This window comes from Mandrillus leucophaeus, unplaced genomic scaffold (assembly GCF_000951045.1).
Source record: "Mandrillus leucophaeus isolate KB7577 unplaced genomic scaffold, Mleu.le_1.0 Scaffold13, whole genome shotgun sequence".
Lineage (NCBI taxonomy): Eukaryota > Metazoa > Chordata > Mammalia > Primates > Cercopithecidae > Mandrillus > Mandrillus leucophaeus.
This window is the reverse complement of record NW_012101254.1, coordinates 6,950,427-6,969,716: the sequence shown is the minus strand read 5'-3', so window position 1 is coordinate 6,969,716 and position 19,290 is coordinate 6,950,427. Positions and strand designations below refer to the sequence as shown.

The following is a 19,290-nucleotide window of genomic DNA, read 5'->3' as shown; positions in this document are numbered from 1 at the left end:
TTTTTTTTTTTTTTTTTTTTTTTTAATGCTGACTGTCCCAGTTCACAAGGAGTATAGAGGACACACATCTGGATGGGACCGGGACAGAAAGACTTACATGGTCCTTGGGCATGGACAGGCTGTCATTCCCGAGCTTCTATGCCCAGTAGGGCTAATATAGACATGGAGGACAGCTTTGACATCAAGCCTTTCCCCAGATGCAATCAGAGGTAGGAGAAGTCTCAAGGGGTCAGGATCAAGCCTCCCCCTAACGGTGCCCTTGACCACTTCATTTATTAGGGCAGATCTCCACATCAGGGCCCTCAAAGCTTATCTAGAACCTTCCCACAGAAGGAAGCTGTGACTTGGGCTAATTAGACAAGTAAAATGAGGTTGAATGAGGCATCCTCCATGGCCCTTCCAGCTCCAAGGACTGGGAACCTGCAATGCATTAGGCATCGGGATGAGCTGGCTGCTCTCTCCCCATAGTGGCGATTCTCCCTTCCCAAGAGGTAAGAGACTCTCGGCAATTGAGGAGTGAACTGACGCAGAAGCGGGAGGCAAAATGCTTACGCAGCTACAGAGCCACCTCCACTCGTGGCCTCCTGGGCCACCAGTATCAGTTCCTTCCTCCCTTCGAGAGTCAGCTTAGCCCAGAGGTGGCTTGGTGGCAAAGCAGGTGTGCAGGGGCCTTCATCCTGTGCCCTTCTGCCATGCCACAGCTCTCTCCACTCTCAGCCATCAGTGCTAGTCCAGAGTCCCATGGTGTTTCCTAGGACTGTACTGCCCAGGCTTGCTGCAGGGGTGAATAAATGCTGCAGGGTTGAATAAATGCTGATTTGGTCAAATCTGAATCCTGGTGCCTGGCATTCCCAGCCCTGCATAGTCTGGGCTCTGCCATTTCATTTTCCCCCACCTGCTCTGGCCTGTATCCACTGTCCCACTCTGGCAGGGCTGCTCTCGGTCTCTCCCGTGCTGTGCTCAGCCATCTGCAGGCCTTTGCTAGTGTAGAATGCCACATCTGAACCACCCTTCCCCTCCACACTGGTGCAGCTGAGGACCTGTGAACTGTCTGTTCTCCGGTGCCCGGCCCCTGTTCGGTTTCCTCCATAAACTTCTCTCCCCTTGCTCTTGCCCAGGGAGCATCCCTTCTCTCTTGCCCAGAAAGCGGCCTTTTCTTTGACTGTTGCCACCACACAGTTCCCTAGCACCCTGCAGGTGAATATCCAATGTTGCTCAGTGCTGACAGTGGATGAATGGATGGACGTACAGAGGATAAGTCCTCAGAGCAAGTTAAAGCCGAGCACAGCTCTCTCTTGCATGTAATTCCTATGCTAACAAATTGTGCAGTTTCTATGGACTCACCTACAGTCCTGTATGTAGTTGGTACTCACTTAATGTTTGTTAAATGACTTTATATCATACCTATTCTTCTGTCCTCTCCTACTCAAACAAAAATGCCAAACAAATCAAAAAGTGCACAACTCAGTGAATTTTCGTAAAGTGTATATGCCCATGCAATCACTCCCGGATGAGAGAGTGGAACACTGTCATTGCCCAGGGGCCCTGCCCCGTGTCCCCTCCCCTAAGGGAGCTCCTAGCCTGAGTTGCGTTACTTCTGGAACTTTATATCATTGAAATCATTCTGTGTCTGCTGCTTTTGCTTAAGATTAAGTTTAAATGATAGAGCATCAGGCTGGGCACGGTGGCTCACGCCTGTAATCTCAGAACTTTGGGAGGCTGAGGCAGGAGGATCACCTGAGGTCAGGAGTTCGAGACCAGCCTCATCAACATGGTGAAACCCCGTCTTTACTAAAAATACAAAAACTTGGCCGGGCCTGGTGGCGGCCACCTGTAACCCAGCTACTGGGGAGGCTGAGGCAGGAAAATCACTTGAAACCAACTGGGAGGTGGAGGTTGTAGTGAGCCAAGATCGTGCCATTGCACTCCAGCCTGGGTGATGAGAGCAAAACTCCATCTCAAAAAAAAAAAAAAAGATAAAGCATGGGTAAATCATAGGTCTAATAGTTCATTGCCTACTGAGTAATTTCTGGAATTTAGCCCAAATTCCTTCACTATTTTCAGCATCTGTGGAGCTCCCTTCTTTGAGTGTTATTATTTTCCATCTCCTTTTACAGGCTTTGCAGACGACTGAGTGGGGCAACTCCTTGGAACCTCAGCAGTCTGTGGGGGCCCGGTCACCTCTTTTTTTTTTTTTTAAGACAGAGTCTCCTTCCGTTGCCCAGGCTGGAGTGCAGTGCTATGATCTCGGCTCACCGCTATCTCCACCTCCCAGTTTCAAGCGATTCTCTTGCCTCAGACTCCCCAGGTAGCTGGGATTACGGGCATGCACTACGATGCCTGGCTAATTTTTGCATTTTTAGTAGAGACGAGGTTCACTGTGTTGACCAGACTGGTATCGAACTCCTGACCTCAAGTGATCTGCCCGCCTCGGCCTCCCAAAGTGCTGGGATTACAAGCTTGAGCCACTGCATCCGGCCTGTCCCTTCTAACCTTCCATTTCTTATCTTTATTGAATGCTCAAGTCACGTTGGTGGGTAATTTAATACTTTAAGACTTCGAACTGATATTCAGTTCTTGAAATTTACATCTGAAGTTATGTTCACCACCTCTCTCCTCTTGCTTCCAATGTTTTCTGTTGTGTTCTCTGAAGATATTTTAAAATTACAGTATTGGCTGGGCATGGTGACTCACACCTATATTCCCAGCACTTTGGGAGGCCGAGGCGGGCAGATCATGAGTTGAGGAGTTCAGGACCAGCCTGACCAACATGGTAAAACCTGTCTCTACTAAAAATATAAAAATTAGCCAGGCATGGTGGTGCACGCCTGTAATCCCAGCTACTTGGGAGGCTGAGGCAGGAGAATCACTTGAACCCAGGAGGCAGAGGTTGCAGTGAGCCGTGATTGCGCCACTACGCTCCAGCCTGGGCAACAGAGTAAGACTCTGTCTAAAATAAAATAAAATAAAATAAGATAAGATAAGATAAGATAGCAGTATTTTCCTCTCATGGTGCTTGATGGACAGGCTTGGGGAGGAGGCAGGGGACAGTGCGTTCTTTTATATGAGACTCAGGACTCTGTTCTGAGTCTGAATCTGATGAGGAATGAGCTTCCCCGCTGCATCTCGCTGTCCTCTGTGCCAGCTTAGGGAACTTCCAAGACCCTGATGGGGCTGGGGGTATCCTGAGGGACTTCCTGCCCATTGGGACTTTCTTCTAAGAAGCAAGGGGCTGCCAGAGAGCTGGGGGTGCCAGGGCTGCCTCCTTTCTCTGCCCCCTGACTTTCTGAGCACCTCTGTCCCTTCTCCTTCAGCGAGTGCCTGCCGAGGAGATCACCTATGAGACACTGAAGAAAGCCATTGGTAAGTCAGCCAAGGGACTCTGGTTAGAAGGCAAAATGGGGTGGGGTCCTTGGGCCTGTTGCTACAGATGCAGCAGGACCTACCACCCTCTGCAGTGGGATCCAGCACCTGCATGAAGGGAGAGGCTGGTGGCTTTTGACCAACTCATCACAGCCACCAAAGCTGCCACTGAATGTCCCTCCTCTCCTGACGGGGGTCAGTAGTGGGGCCCTGTGTGGCCCACAGTGGGCAATGCTTTTGCCACTAAGGACAGCTGACTTTAAAAGTAATCAGTTGGCCGGGCGCAGTGGCTCACGCCTATAATCCCAGCACTTTGGGAGGCCGAGGTGGGCAGATCTCAAAGTCAGGAGTTGGAGACCAGCCTGGCTAACATGGTAAAACCCTGTCTCTACTGAAAAAATGCAAAAATTAGCCAGGCATGGTGGCATGCACCTGTAATCACAGCTACTCGGGAGGCTGAGGCAGGAGAATTGCTTGAACCTAGGAGGCGGAGGTTGCAGTGAGCTGAGATTGCACCGCTGCACTCCAGCCTGGGCGACAGAGCAAGACTCCATCTCAAAAAAAAAAAAAAAAAAAAAAAAAGTCATCAGTTGACGGCTGTAGGTAGAAAGCAATTCAGAGTAAATTTTTTTTTTTTTTTTTTTTTTTTTTTTTTTTTTTTTTTTTTTTTTTTTTTGGTGAATTGTGATACAAAAGAACAAGCTGGCCAATGGAAGATATTAAGAATGAATTATATGAATGTCTATTTAATAAGGGCAGATGATTTTAAAATGCATTGTTACCCCTCTATCTGGATCATTGGACAACAGATTTTTTCTAACTGTTGACAAATTATGCCTGTAAATGCCAAACTTTTAACTTTTTGTCATCATTAATGGTAGTCTCTCTGAATGTACACATTTCTTGCCCTTTTTCTTTTTTGCTGAGACAGTCTTGCCCTGTCACCCAGGTTGGAGTGCAGTGACACCATCTTGGCTCACTACAACCTCCGCCTCCCGGGTTCAAGCAATTCTCCTGCCTCAGCCTCCCAAGTAACTGGGATTACAGGCACCTGCCACCACACCTGGCTAATTTTTGTATTTTTAGTAGAAACAGGGTTTCACCATGTTGGCCAGGCTGGTCTCGAACTCCTGACCTTAGGTAGTCAGCCCTCCTTAGCCTCCCAAAGTGCTGGGATTACAGGCATAACCCACTGCACCTGGCCATTTCTTGCCTTCTTAAACTGAGTCTGGGCCAGGCATAGTGGCTCACACCTGTAATCCCAGCACTTTGGGAGGCCAAGGTAGGAGGATCCTTTGAGCCCAGAAGTTCGAGACCAGCCTGGGCAACATAGTGAGACCTCATCTCTATTTTAAAAAACCCAACAGTATGATGGACATGTGTGACACACACCCGTTTTTCTTCTTGGTGCTAACTCATCTTGGATACCAAGCAGCATGTGTAGAAGCCTTAAACTAAATGGCCTCGGGCTGCCCTGCCACAGGTGTTCCGTGTTGACTTTCGTGGTCTGTGCGGCTTTACCATTGTCAATGTCCCTTTTCTTTTTTTGTTTATTTATTTTTGAGATGGAGTCTCATTCTGTCACCAGGCTAGAGTACAATGGCGCAATCTTGGCTCACTGCAACTTCCACCTCCCTGGTTCAAGCAATCCTCCTGCCTCATCCTCCCAAGTAGCTGAGACTACAGGCATGTGCCACCACGCCTGGCTAATTTTTATATTTTTATTAGAGAGGGGGTTTCACCATGATGGCCAGGCTGGTCTCAAACTCCTGACCTCAAGGTATCCTCCCACCTCGGCCTCCCAAAATGCTGGGATTACAAGTGTGAGCCACCACACCCTGCCTCGATGTCCCTTTACAAAATACCCACAGAGTACTCAAAGGACCAACTGTTCAGGACCTTCAATTCAAGAGTCCTGATGGGAGAGCAGCTATTTGGGGCTATAAGAGCCCCACTGAAAGGTCCTCCCATATAGTTCTCAAATTCTTACATGAGGAAGAAGGCTGAGCCCTCAGACAGAATCAGGAAGTGGTCCTGCCTTCCAGGGCTGAGTGAGGGCACCACACCTCCATGCCACTGTCCCCTACTCTTCGGACGAGGGGAGAGCCCAAGCAATGCTCATGAACAGTGCTCCCCGGAGGAGTCCCTCCCCTTCCCCTCAGTGAGCAGGGCCTGGCACTAACCCAGCTCTCTGCGTCGCAGTGGATAGCGTAGCAGTGGAGGAACAGGAGCGTGAGCGGCGGCGGCAGGTGGTGGAGAAGTTCCAGAAGGCACCCTTCGAGGAGATTGCCGCACACTGCGGGGCCCGGGTAAGTGAAGCGTGACATGGGTGAGTCCTAGGGAGCCGAGTCAAAACTGAATTTGGGTCCAGGACAGGATTAAGTTCCCAGGAGATCTTGGCTCTTTGACCACCCCACCTCCACCCCCTGCCAGACATTAGGGCTTGTATTCCAATGCAGGGAGCTCTGCTGTTGCCCCGCCAGGCTTTCCCCAACGCCCCAATATTGCATTGCTCCCCTATGAACCAAAAGACTTGGGTGTTTGTCTTGGGTCTCTCTGAGATCTCACACTTTTCACTTAAAGAAGAAGTCCTGAGCTGAGGCACCTGTCTGGCAGTCAGATCATGCTCACTGTGGTCCTGACAGCAGGCACACGAACAGCACTCACTGCGGACAACAGCTTCTTCTATTCATGAGCCACTTTCATTCTCATGATAACTCCATGAAGTTGGTGCCATTATGATCCCCATGTTATGGAGTGATGGGGGAGGGGTGTGTGGCAAAGGAAGATGGTCAATGTTGGCAGCAGGACCCTCTTCCAACCAGGGTACCTTAGCAGGGGGATGGAACAGCCAGGCCTTGGCAAAGAGACCAGAGAGAGAGGCAGCTGGACACGTAGAAACGAGGAGCCATGTCTAGACTGGAGGGAGGAGCTCAGACAGTCCTGAAATTGATTCTACGCCGGGATTTATTAGCCCCGAATGTCAAGCTTAGTAACAATGAAACATAACTGTAAACATTGAAAATCTACAAATAACCTATTCTCCCAACAAAATATAATACGTATAATTTTCTGTTTTATATATTTTATATATAATATTCATATATAAGTATATATATAACATATAGATTTTCACGGGCCTGGGTTGTCCTAACCTCTCGTCCCAGTTTGAGAGGGATGCCCATTTCATGAGCTAGGAATTAGGGCCCAGTCACGGAACACGTGCAGTCCCACTCTGCACTCATTGACCTCATTACAGCCAGAAGTAATCAGAGATCATCTCTAAGCCACCAGTTTTGCAGCGCTGCCCCTTGCAAGTTAGAAAAGAGCTGGCACAGGCTGGGCACAGTGGCCCATGCCTGTACTCCCAGCACTTTGGGAGGCTGAAGCAGACGGATCACCTGAGATCAGGAGTTCAAGACCGGCCTGGCCAAAATAGCAAAACCCCATTTCTACTAAAAATACAAAAATTAGCCGGGCGTGGTGGCAGGCGCCTGTAATCCCAGTCACTCAGGAGGAGTTGGGAGACTTGCTTGAACCCAGGAGGCAGAGGTTGCAGTGAGCTGAGGTCATGCCACTGCACTCCAGCCTGGGTGACAGAGCAAGACTCCTTCTCAATTAAAAAAAAAAAATTAAATTAAATTAAAAAAAAGAAAGAAAAGAGCTGGCACTAGGGCAGTCTCCTGACTCCATGCCCAGCAGCCCTTACTGCCCCATCTTAAGGAGAAGGACCTTCCAGAGCTGCCTGCTGACATCCTCCCTGGTGATTCGGAGCCTCTGTCCTATCCCCAGCCAGCCTTCAGTAGGTGGCTGTCCCTGATCCGAATCTGCAGTCAGGGTCCAGTGGATAAGTGTTGGAGCGTGTTCACCTCTGCCTGCCTTCCTAAGGCTGTGGCTGCCCTGTACCTCCAGCGTATACTCTGGACACCCTGAGCCAGCTGGCAAAGATTCTGAGCCCCCCACCCCTGCCAGCTCACTTCCCCCTGTTTGTGTCTAGGCATCGCTGCTCCAGAGCAAACTCAATCAGATCTTTGAAATCACCATCCGGTAAGTGGCAACCCTGGGCTGGGGACCCTGACCTCTGTGACCCAGTATTGGGGTTCCTCATCCTGAGTCCTTCTCTCACCCCTGTCTTCCCTCCTCCCCTCCCCCACTCCTCCTACCCCACCGCAATCTCTATCCCCTGGGCTGGAGGCGGCCACCAACTCTAACCCTCCCTATACAAGGAAATAGAGACCAGAGAGGGAAAGAGGCCACCTCAATGAAACCTGGAAAGACCCAAGAGTCCTAGTGTCCCAGGCTGGCACTTTCTAAAGCAGCAGTGTCACTGCGGAGCCTGCAGTGAAGCTTGACTCCAAGCTGTAGATTCTAGTAAAATCTGGAATCCTGGGAACCTGTGGAATTAAGGGGTCACTGGTCCCTGTGCAAAAAGAAACCCAAGTCACCTACTCTGTTTGGTTGCACAAAGGTGGGATCCTGAAATTCTCTTTTCATGCCTTTCTCCCCATGTGTTCCTGCTGCCTAGGCCCCCACCAAGCCCATCGGGAACCATCACTGCAGCCTACGGTCAGCCGCAGAACCACTCCATCCCCGTCTACGAAATGAAGTTTCCCGATCTGTGTGTATACTGAATTCTAAGAGCCGGAGCCCCTCTAGGGGATGGGGTCTGAGGAGGGGCTCACTTCACGCCCACCCGACCACATGGAGATCTGGCTGGGATCTCTGAGAAAATGTCACCTTGGATGGCAGCGCCTCCCAGGCTAAGCCAAGGTGGAGACTCTCTGGTCCTTCTTGGCCCTCCTACCTCCTCCTCGTCTTCCCTGAGGGAGATCTCACCAATCAGCGTCTCACCTGCGCCCTCTTCGTCTTCTCTTATGTCAGCAGGGGCAGAGAATCGTGGGGTGTCTCTCGAGAGAAGCCGGGGGGAAGGGGCTTAGAAGCTCCTGCTTGGTGTTTTGAGTGAAGGGCTTCCACAGGGGGTGCATGTCCTCCCCAGAGGAGTGAGCTGGATGGAGACTGGGTTGGTGAGAGGAAGCTAAGGACTCTACTCCCCTGCGGAAGGAAGCTGAGAGGGGGATGGCTCTCTCCTCCCCAGCACTGCCTCTGCTCCCCGCCCGTGTCCCTGCTGTGTCTCTCACTCTCTTGCTCATCTCCCATTTGTCTGTGTTTCTACCATTAATGAATGCTGAGCCCTAGTAATGGAGCTGGGGTGGAGACACCATGAGGGGTTGGGGGGGAGCAGCAAAGGGTAGGAAGCAGGATGCAAGGCTGGCAGGAGGCGGGCCTGTGGCATCAGCAGTCCCAGCGGGCAAGTGTGGTCCCTGTAGCAGCTTCTTACCTCCTTTGTTCTTGAGGAGCTTGTGTTGGTTGTCTGCTGGACGTTTTCCAGAGTTGGCTTCTCTCTCTGTGATGTCTTTCTTCTGAGGGTCCCAAGGTGTTCCTGGCGCCTCTGGGTTGAGGAAAGGCCGAACAAGATAATCTCGGAGGGGAACTGCAGGGTCCTCAAGATTTGCCCATATCACCTCCTGTGGAAAAGGCTCCCAGCCTGACCTGGGTTGTAGGAGAGTGGGGAGGGTGGGATGAGTGGCGTTTTGGGGCTCAAGGATATCAGAAGCCAACTCTTTAGATGTTCCGTTTGAAGAAAGAAGGATCTAACACCTAATATTAGGATGATTTCTTCACTCTCTGGACAAAGTCTGGGACTTTGGCACCACCTGGCAACGCGTGTGGCTTGGGAGAGGCCATGGAGACCCCTTTGGGTTCTGGGTTCCTGTTTTCCTGGTGTGCCGTCTGTGTCTGTGTAATGAGGGTGTGCAGAGAGGAGCTAACACGGAGCCGGGCGGAGCGGCCCAGGAGGCAGTTTGCTACCTTCTTTGCCAGTTCCCCTTTCTGGCCCCTTCTCCAGGAGCCTTTGTGTCTCCCGGGGTGCCACTGACAGAACCTCACCTGGGGCTCCGCCCATGGCAGTGCCGTGTGGTCCAAAATCGTCCTTTCCTTCTCCGTTAGTCACATTTCCTGTAACTCCTCTGAGCCGACATAACCTACAGTAAGATGTGAGTGTCAGATGTTCTCTCCCTGGAGTCTGCTTTCTAAAGGAGGCAGGGTGAGTAGATTTCTTGATCCAAAGGAATCTATTTTTATTTTTTTTTCTAGAGATGGGGGTCTCACTATGTTGCCCAGGCTGGCCTCGAACTCCTGAGTTTAAGTGATTCTCCCGCCTCAGCCTCCTGAGTAGCTGGGAATCCCTTTTTAGGGTACAATTTCAGGCAGTGTGGCATGGAGTCAGAAGCAGGCTGTTTCTCCTAAGGGGAGGGCAGGCTTCTCAGGATGGCCTCAGCTCATCGCCCCATGCGTGGTGCACACAGATGCGCAGGGAGAGCCTGATTGTTAGGTGGATGTATTTTCCAGAATCGGGGAGAGACTGAACATGAGCATTTCCCATTAATATGTGCAATAAATGTCTTGGGGAAGGGGCTATTTGACCTTCATTCCCATAGTTTCGGCACTTCAGATGAAGCTCTTCCCTGTGGTCACCATCTCCGCTGTGGGCACGCAGCATCTTTTTCTTGTTTTTTGTTTTTGATTTTGTTTTTGTTTTTGTTTTTTTGAGACGGAGTCTCGCTCTGTCACCCAGGCTGGAGTGCAATGGCGCGACCTCGGCTTACTGTGACCTCCGCCTCCTGGGTTCAAGCGATTCTCCTGCCTCAGCCTCCTGAGTAGCTGGGATTGCAGGCGTATGCCACCATGCCTGTCGAATTTTGTGTTTTTAGTAGAAATGGGGTTTCACCGTGTCGGCCAGGCTGGTCTCAAACTCCTGACCTCGAGCGATCCACCCGCCTCAGCCTCTCAAAGTGCTGGGATTACAGGCGTGAGCCACCGCGCCCGGCTTGGCACGCGGCTTCTGAATGGCCTGAGGGCAGGGCCCAGGCATGGAGGCTCCTGCGCCCCCAAGGCTTTTTGGCTGTGTTTTGTGGTCTCTGGCTTATGTTCAACCCAATTTTACAAGCATGAACTTAGACTTCTCTTTAATATTTCTGTATTTAAAAACCACCTTTAAATTAACTCAAACTTGACAGCAACCAACCTTTGAAAGAAACTTTAAAGAAAATTGAAATCTTGATTCACAAACATGTTCTTTCCTCACTGGCTCCTCCCAGGTTTTATCCTGTGCCCAGCTTGGGTGAGAGACCCACTGTTTCTTGGGCCTACTTGACATTACGGTTCCCCAGTGGCAGCTTCATCCTGAGCACTGCCTGTGAATGCTGGTTCTGTGACTTGGCAGTCGCCTCCCTGGAGCATCTTTCCAGAGCCAGCATTAGAACCAGAGACCCCCAGGTCCACTCAGATGTTTCTGCCCCTCATCCCCATCCTGTGAATAGAGAGACAGAAAAGGCGCAGGTTCCTGCTGCTTAGACTCTGCTGTTACCTCTCCATCTGTCTCAGGCAGCTTTTCCTTTCCATCACTGCTGCTTGGCAAAAAAAGTGCTTCTTTTGAAGAACTGGTCATTTTTTGAGTGCCCTCTTCTCAGTTTCATTTAAACTTACACTCAGGAGAGTGTTGGGTTGTCTGCTGACATGGAGTAGAACCTGGATTCTGGCCAAATAGGCCAGAATCAGAAAGGTGAAGGTGAGTGTGATAGTAGGTAATCTCCTCACCCCAGCACAGGCCCTGAGAGAGAGGCAAAGCAGTTTGACAGGATCCGGAGGGGAGGGAGGCACCCCGGCCCTTGGCCTGGCATCAGTGAGTCCTGCCTTCCAAGCCCCCGGAGGCTGGTGGCACTGCATTGTGCCCCTTTTTGCCACCCTTCTCTGCTGTGATTTTGAGCGAAGAGGAGTCAGTAAGCCCATTGAGACCAGCTGCTCCCAAAGCCCAAAGACTCCGGCTCTGTGGGGAAGGGCTAGCGTTGGTCAGGACTCTGCTGACAGCACTGAGAAGGCAGGAATGTATTTGACATTTGGAAGTTCTGTTAATTTGGTGGAGTCAGGTGAATGGATAAGAAGCAGATCGGCAGAAAGCACCAGTGTGGTCCCGAGGCTCCCTCTGTTTTCCTTGCCATGGAGTCCCCAGCGCCTTGTGCCTGTTTCCATTTCCCTCTTTGAAAAGTAGAAATCAGTGGTTTCTTAACTCCTGAACAGCCTTCTCACTGTAGAAGGAGCCTGAGCAGGTCAGAAGACCTAGAAAAGTCCTCAGATACCCCACTCAGTCCAACCCCCTTTCTCATGTACAAATATAAATGGATGAGCAGGAAAAGAGGAGGTCTGGACCCACTAAAGTACTTGAAGAAGCACAAGTGTCGTAGATGTGCCGCCTTTTGCCCTGGGTGTTCTAGATCCCATAGAACACGTTTCAGCTGGACTAAGAATCAGACTAGCCAGGGGTTCTTCTGAACAGCTCAGGCCAGACCTCTGGGCTCCTCTGGGGACCCTGGGATGTGAGGCCTTGCAGTTTCCATTCCATTGTCCCCAGGCCTCCTGACCTGGTGACAGAGAATGCCCGGGAAATGTGAGTCTGTTTTTCCCAGTTCCTCTTCATGACCAGGAAATGGCAGCTGGCCGGTTGGGGTCCTGTGGGAAAGGGCTAAACTGGGCTGTTAGGTAGATACTAGGTTTAAAGGTAGACAGGGAGATGGCATCATCAGGGCAGACCAGACCTACTTCCTGTGACCCCAGACCTTGGCAGGCAGGTCTTGCTGAAACCGGGCATCTCCCTCACACCTGGGGAAAGGTTTAGGGCAACGTGTTGCCTCTTCATCCCGTTAACCCTAGAAATCTTCTGGTTAGAGTGGCCCCTTACCCCAAATCTGGCCTAGGTCTGAAGACTGCAGAAGGATAGTCATGATGGGCCCATCCTAGAGCCTGGCTTGCTGGGTATGGCAGGGACAGGAGGGCGGGGACAGGAGGGCGGGGACAGGAGGGTGTCGGGAAGGGCCTGAGGCCAAAGCCAGTTTTCTGTGCTCCCTTTAGCCCCAGCCTGGCTGGCCAGATCTCCTCTCCTTCAGGGGACCGTGGGGCCACCCAAGCCAGTCACCTTCCTCTTCCAAGCTCTACCCCCATGACTGTTGATTTCTGGCACGTGGAGGCAGAGTTATGAATCCACAAATGCTGCAGCCCATACCTCGTAATGTGTCTGTGTCCACTTAGAGCCTCACAACCTGGCTGAGTGTGTGTGTGCATGTGTGTGTAGTATAGTTTGTAATTGACAATATGTGTATATAATAGCTTGTGTATTTATATGTGAGTACAGAATTAGTGCCCGTGGCGGTTTTCTGTATTTTAAACCCATTGAATTGATTAGTTTTATTTTCGGGAAGTGGGAAAGGGGGAGTGGGGGGAAGTGTAGGAAGAAGGACTCTTAGCCAAATCATTCTCTAGGACTATTAGTCGCGATCTCCCAGTGAGCCGTCATGATGCCCTTTTCAAATAAATGTTAATGTTGTCACCACATGGCTGTTTGATTTCTTTAAAGCAAATGGTTTTTTTGAGAAGCAAATGCGATCTGAAAATACCAACAGTGTACTACTGACATTTAGCCACCTCCACTAACCATGACTTTACCTGTCTTAGAGGGAGAAGGTGCGGGGGAAAGGAGGCTACCAAGATGGAAACCTCAGGCCCAGCATGCCCAGCATGGGAGCATCCTGTTAGGAAGGCCTAGGCCATTATTCATTCTAGCACATTCCATGTAAGCCATATTGGGGAACACCTTGTCTTAAGAATCTGGCTTCCTGGCCAGGTGCAGTGGCTCATGCCTATAATCCCAGCACAGTGGAAGGCCAAAATGGGTGGATCACTTGAGGCCAGGAGTTCGAGACCAGCCTAGCCAACATGGTAAAACCCCGTCTCTACTAAAAATACAAAAATTAGCCAGGTGTGGTGGCGGGCGCCTGTACTCCCAGGTACTCGGGAGGTTGAGGTGAGGAAAATCACTTGAACCGGGGAGGCAGAGGTTGCAGTGAGCCGAGATTGTACCACTGCGCTGCAGCCTGGGAGACAGAGCGAGACCCTGTCTCAAAAACAAAAAAAGAATCTGGCTTTCTGACTCACCGCATATCAAAACTTCACAGGGAGAATTCCCAATTATTTTTTCATTGTGAACTCCCAGAGCATCAAAATAACACGAGGTACATATGTCAGCGCCACACACAGAGGCTTCCCAGCTGGCTTTGCTCTATACTGCACTGGTCTATCTAGTGCATTTGACATGTATGTGTGCATCTCTATGTGGTAAGTCTCATGTGAATTGTAAATGCATGTAAATGTGCAAACCTGTGGTCCCAGCATTGTGACAGCACTATGGGGAGATACAAAAGAAACACACACCTGGCTTCTGCCCTTGCAAAGCTTGAAATTTTCCTGAGAAAAGATAGGCATGGATGCAGCAAGGAACTTGCCATCCAAGCCGGACAGCACGCCCTCTAGTGTGGAAGGGGCTGATGGCAGAAACACTGAAAATGAACAGGGCACCTGGCAAAGGGCATCACTTGCCCCACAAAGGTGGACATGAGCCTGAGTTCATACTGAAAAAAGAGTTGCATTCAAAATGGTAGGGGAGCCAGGGGTGGTGGCTCACCCCTGTAATCCCAGCACTTTGGGAGACCGAGGTGGGCAGATCACCTGAGGTCAGGAGTTCCAGACCAGTCTGGCCAATATGGTGAAACCCTGTCTCTACTAAAAATACAAAAATTAGCTGGGCGTGGTGGCGCATGCCTGTAATCCCAGCTATTTGGGAGGTTGAGGCAGGAGAATCGCTTGAACCCGGGAGACAAAGGTTACAGTGAGCTGAGATTGCACCACTGCACTCCAGCCTGGGTGACAGAGCGAGACTTCGTCTCGAAAACAACAACAAAATTGCAGGGGAGGGTGGGGGATTCCAGGCAGAGGGTATAGGACGATGCGAGGCCTGTGAGGAGACCAGCAAGTGTGAGACAGCGCCTTCATCCAGGGAAACTTGGGAAGCAGGGTTTGGTAAAGAGAGAGTGCCCATCTACAAGGGTCCTGCCCACCATGCTTAGTAGTTTGGAATTGACAGAAATTGGGGTGGGGGCACTGTTTTGACTCTTGAGCCTGGGACTGTGGGGCGGGAGGGGGAAGCAAGATTTTGTATACACTAATACGAAGAATTCATTATATGATGGGCTGGGGAGAGGGCTGGAGTCTAGGAGACCAATTGGTTAGGAAGCTGTTATCAGAGAGGCCTGGGGGAAGTACTAAGGATGAGGAGAAGGGTTGGAGCTGAAATATGTGGGGAGGGAGGAGCTTGGGCATAGCAGGAGAGATCAGAGGGCCTCAATCAGGGCTTAAGCCCTAGGGGCTGGAAGAAGCAACTGTAGAGTATGTTGTATTAAAACAGACGTGTCTCCACGAGTGTGAGAGAGACCGTATGTTTGAGCGTATCTGTGAGTAGCCTGGGAGTGCAAATTGGGACTGATACCAACTCTCAGCTCTCACACTTAGCTTCTGTGATGAAAAGATTATGTCCATTTTGTCCTTTAATCTTCACAATAACCCTCATACTGGGAAGGGAGGGATAGATTACAGAACTAAATTTTGGAGAAGTTCAGAGACTTACCTAAGGTCCTATGAATTGCCAGGAGCAGTCAGGACTCAGTTCCCCGGAGACATTACGAAGACTTCTCACGTGACAGTCCAGAGCCCTCCCAGGTGTGGGTAGGCCTCAACCTGTACAACTGGCTTTTGGAGGTGGACAGGAGCCGGGGAGCCCCTGAGCACCCGGGGTCACTCTTGCAGGAATCCTGCCTTTGCACGTGTGCTAGCTGAGCAGTCTTCCACTCAGTGGAGTGTGTGGAAAATACGGCCATCCTAGAGGTGTTGGAGCCACCCTGAGCCTTCACCCAAACTATCTGATCCCTTGAAGATCCATTTGGGGGTAGGGGGAGGAAGCACATTTTCCTTACATGCTCACTACGTCCCGGGAAATAGCCTACCGCATGGAAACCACGGTGCTCCTCCAATCCATGCTGCTGTTATTTGACGGCTACGTATTTTTATTTCATTCACACAGTTTACATTCAAAGTCAGAGGCGGATGTGAAATTTGAAAGGTTTTATTTCCTGACTACAGACAGCTTTAAGAGGCTGCATATCTGCCGCGACCACCGCCCCCAGGCTGGGCGGCAGCAGGGTAGGGGAGAGCAGGGGCTTTGGGGTCGACCTCCCTGGGGAGGGTAGCCCCAGGACCCTGCTGTGCCCTCACTGGCCCTTCTTGTAGGCGTTCTTGATGATGGCGTTTTTGAACAGTGTCACCAGGGGAGTCTGGCTCTTCTCGGAGGTCATGAAGCCGCCGTAGCGCTTGTCCTTGGGCGGGCTGCCCCAGCGGAAGTGCTCCATCCTGTAGGGGCCTTCATCCTTCTTCTCGGCCGCCACCAGCAGGCTGTGCTCCAGGTCGGCCCGGGGCCCCGCGCCGTCGTCGGCAGGGCCGTCGGGGCCATCCCCCGCCCGGGGCCGCTGGCCGGTCAGCTCCCTCTTGAACTCCAGGGGGAAGGCCTCGGCCGACTCGTCCTCGGCGCCATTGGGGTACACCTTAACCGGGCGCCGCTTCTTGCCCACCGGCTTGCCCCAGCGGAAGTGCTCCATGGAGTAGGACCGCTTGCCCTCGCGCGGGCCCGGCTCGGCGCCATCGCCACGGGGTTCGGGGCCGCCCTCAGGTAGCAAGCCGCGGTCTTCGCCAGCCGCGACGTCCTCGCGCTTCTGCGCTGCGCCGCTGCCGCTGCTACTATTGCGGCGGCCGAATCGGTCCCAGCGGAAGTGGCCCATGACGTACTTCCGGGGGTTCTCGGTCAGAGGCTGCTCGTCGCCATTGCCCGGGAACACCGGAGTCTCGGCCGAGAGGTCGGGCTTGCAGGCCCGGATGCACTCCTGGGGGAAGACGCGAGGGCATGAGGGCAGCCCGTGCTCTACACCCCGGCCCGGCCATTGCGCACGTCACTGCGCCTAGGCCCTGGCTGCCCTCGCCACGTGCCGGGGACACAGGGCGCAATGTCGGGCGTGTCAAGCGTCGAGGCTTCCCTACAGAGCAGGTCTGCCCACCTGCTTTCTTGGCACTCGTGGGCATCTAAGATCTTGCCACCGACTCTTTTGTTCCATCCCCTGCATGCTTCTGCCTGGCAACTGCAACAAACTCCCCATCCCATTCCGTGGTTTGTCTAGCCATCTAGCCATTCCTAGCTTTTGTGACTAGGACCAAAGTCTTATTGTTATATGCCTGACATAAAGGAGTGGCTCCAGGAAAGGCAGACAGGTGGTAGTTATTGGCACTTAATGAATATTGAGGGCAGGGCACAGTGGTTCATGCCTATAATCCCAACACTTTGGGAGGCCAGGGCAGGCAGATCACCTGAAGTCAGGAGTTCAAGACCAGCATGGCCAATTTATGGTGAAATACCATCTCTAGCATAAATAAATAAATAAGCTGGGTGTGGTGGCGGGCGCCTGTAATCCCAGCTATCAGGAGCCTGAGTCAGGAGAACCACTTGAACCCGGGAGGTAGAGGCTGCAGTGAGGCAAGATCACACCACTGCACTCCATACACCAGCCTGGGCAACAGAGCAAGACTCCATCTCATAAAATATATATATATATATAGAATAAATACATATGGTTTAATTCAAGTCCAGGAGGGGAGTGGGGGCTGAAATTTGGGGGATAATCTCTCCATGTGATAGAAGTCTGGCTACTAGGGCCCATATTTTTAAACATATTTTAAATAATGCCCCAACCTTACCTCAGTGATGGAAAACCTACTTTATGCCCTACCCCAGCTTCATCTCTGCACTAAGCCTCCAAAACTGCACCTTGGTTCTTTCACGACTTCTAAGCTGATCTCTGAGAGATCCCCCAGTGAGCTCTGGGGCAAGCTCATTTCCCTGTAATCTCATTCTGGCTGGAGGGAGGGGTGGAAAGCCAGGGTTATTTCCATTGCACCGTCTGTGGAACCTGTGTCTCTGCTCCTTGTCCCTGGAGGACTCAATTGTGGTACATATTTGCTTAGGAAAATGGCTGCGTAGGTTGCAGCCTTGAGTTTTCAGTGATAAAAAGATGAAAAGCTCACTGGCTGCTCTCTTACTTGAGAATAGCAAAGGAGAAAATAAAAGGATTCTACCCACTCTGTTGAGCTGGACGTTTCCGACTTCAGGTGTTTAGAATTACAGCTCTGTGGAATGTTAACAATGGAAAAAACTAACTTACACTCCCCTCCCCTGGATGGATAATGAAACAGGAGACTCAGAGAGGTGATAGGACCTGGTCAAGGTCCCACAGCTCACGACTGGGACTAGAACCCATGTGTCCTGACTGTGTCCAGTGCGCCCTCCCTGGTGAGCTGTGCAGTGGGTGTCTTAAGTCAAGAGACTCTTGGGTCTTTCTGAACTGGAACTCACAGAATTCCCTGGACTCTTCGTTTCTATTTTATATTACACATGGAAATTGCTCTGTGTCTTTGAGGACCTCATTCTATCTTCACCTTAACTCAGCTTCTGCATTGACAAAATACACAGAATGTAATTATGTACATTCCACCCTCAGCACCTGCCAGGTGATGGTAACAGGATTAAAATCCCAGTCACTGATAATAACAGTGTGGGTTTTTTGTTTGCTTGTTTGTTTTGTTTTGTTTTGAGACAAAGTCCCATTCTGTTACCCAGACTGAAGTACGATGGCATAATCATAGCTTACTGTGACCTCAAACTCTTGGCCTCAAGTGAACCTCCTAAGTAGCCGGGACTACAGGCACATGCCACCACACCTGGCTAACGTTTTTATTTTTTGTAGAAATGGGGGTCTCACTATGTTGCCCAGGCTAGTCTTGAATCCCTGGGCTCAAGCAATCCTCCCACCTTAGCATCCAAAAGTGCTGGGATTACAGCCATAAGCCATCTTGCCTGGTCTCAGTGTGCCTTTTAATCTCTGGATTTGGCATCATTACTCATTTATGCCCCCCAACACACACACACACACACACACACACACACCCCCCCAACACATGCAGATACATACACCCTGTGGTGACCTGGAGGGAGCTCCTATCTGACACAAAGGGCCTTCACATGCTCTGGAAAGACTGCAGAGGGACATGGGGGAAGGCCAGTCCTCCAGAAGTAGCATGAGACATTTGGCACCAATTACAGGAGGAAAAAAAAAAAAAAGGTCCCCTGGTTTTTCCTTCTTCCAGAGATGATTTGAAGAACTACCTGGCTGGTTTTGCAACTGGTAGTAGATAAAAGGGTAAGAAATATGGAATGAAAATGGCAAGTGATATGAGCTTCTTAAAAAGGAATAGTTTGGGAAGCTAAAGATTTAAAGTACAGAATAGATTGAGGGGGCAATTATTGTTCTTATAGCACCATCTCTAGCTTAAGGGTTTCAAGGTCTCCATAGAAGATGGGGCAGGAAGTAAGGATAACTAAACAGAAATTGTGGACTCAACCCCTCTCCCTGAAGCTGCTTCCTTCCCTCATTCCTTCTCCCATTTCTTACTTCACTGCAAAGTTTCGCTCCTGCCCTGGGTTGAATCACGCCTATCACTGGGAATGAATTTCCCTTTCCCCACACCCCTTTCTTTTGAGCTTTCCCAGCTCCAGTCCCATCTGATGTCTAAGCCAAGATGGCAGTCATGGCCCACGTACCAGCAGGTTGCTTTCCGTGGTGAGGTCCTGACACTGGCTGCTCTCCAGGCACCAGCCACGCACTTCCATGGAGGCCTGAAGCAGCAAGGCCAGCAACAGGGCCCCCGAGCGGCTGCAGCACGATCTCGGCATCTTCCAGGCAGGCTGAGGCACTGCAGAAGCAAACAAGATTGGTGGGACCCCTGCAAGGAGCAAAACAATGTTGGCCACTCACCAGGAAGGAACCTTGAGCCAACATTAACAACACACTCTCTTGTGGAGTTAAAGGCATTTTAAGGACAGGAGCA

The 19,290-nt window shown here is 51.1% G+C and overlaps 2 protein-coding genes across 2 annotated transcripts in view; one reads left to right on the top strand and one right to left on the bottom strand.

Moving 5' to 3' along the window:
* The window catches only part of EFR3B (EFR3 homolog B (S. cerevisiae)), an 85,233-nt gene extending 77,022 nt beyond the window's left edge, over nt 1-8,211 (top strand). The window contains exons 19-22 of the mRNA XM_011972739.1: nt 3,315-3,363; nt 5,566-5,672; nt 7,361-7,410; nt 7,889-8,211. Of these exons, the coding sequence (XP_011828129.1) occupies nt 3,315-3,363; nt 5,566-5,672; nt 7,361-7,410; nt 7,889-7,994 (312 nt within the window). The 3' untranslated portion in view covers nt 7,995-8,211. The remainder of the gene's footprint in view (nt 1-3,314; nt 3,364-5,565; nt 5,673-7,360; nt 7,411-7,888) is intronic.
* A 7,195-nt stretch (nt 8,212-15,406) lies between these two features.
* Nucleotides 15,407-19,290, bottom strand: part of POMC (proopiomelanocortin) — a 4,836-nt gene continuing 952 nt past the window's right edge. The window contains exons 2-3 of the mRNA XM_011972696.1: nt 19,004-19,155; nt 15,407-16,238 (exon numbers count right to left, since the gene is read on the bottom strand). Of these exons, the coding sequence (XP_011828086.1) occupies nt 15,573-16,238; nt 19,004-19,135 (798 nt within the window). The 5' untranslated portion in view covers nt 19,136-19,155 and the 3' untranslated portion in view covers nt 15,407-15,572. The remainder of the gene's footprint in view (nt 16,239-19,003; nt 19,156-19,290) is intronic.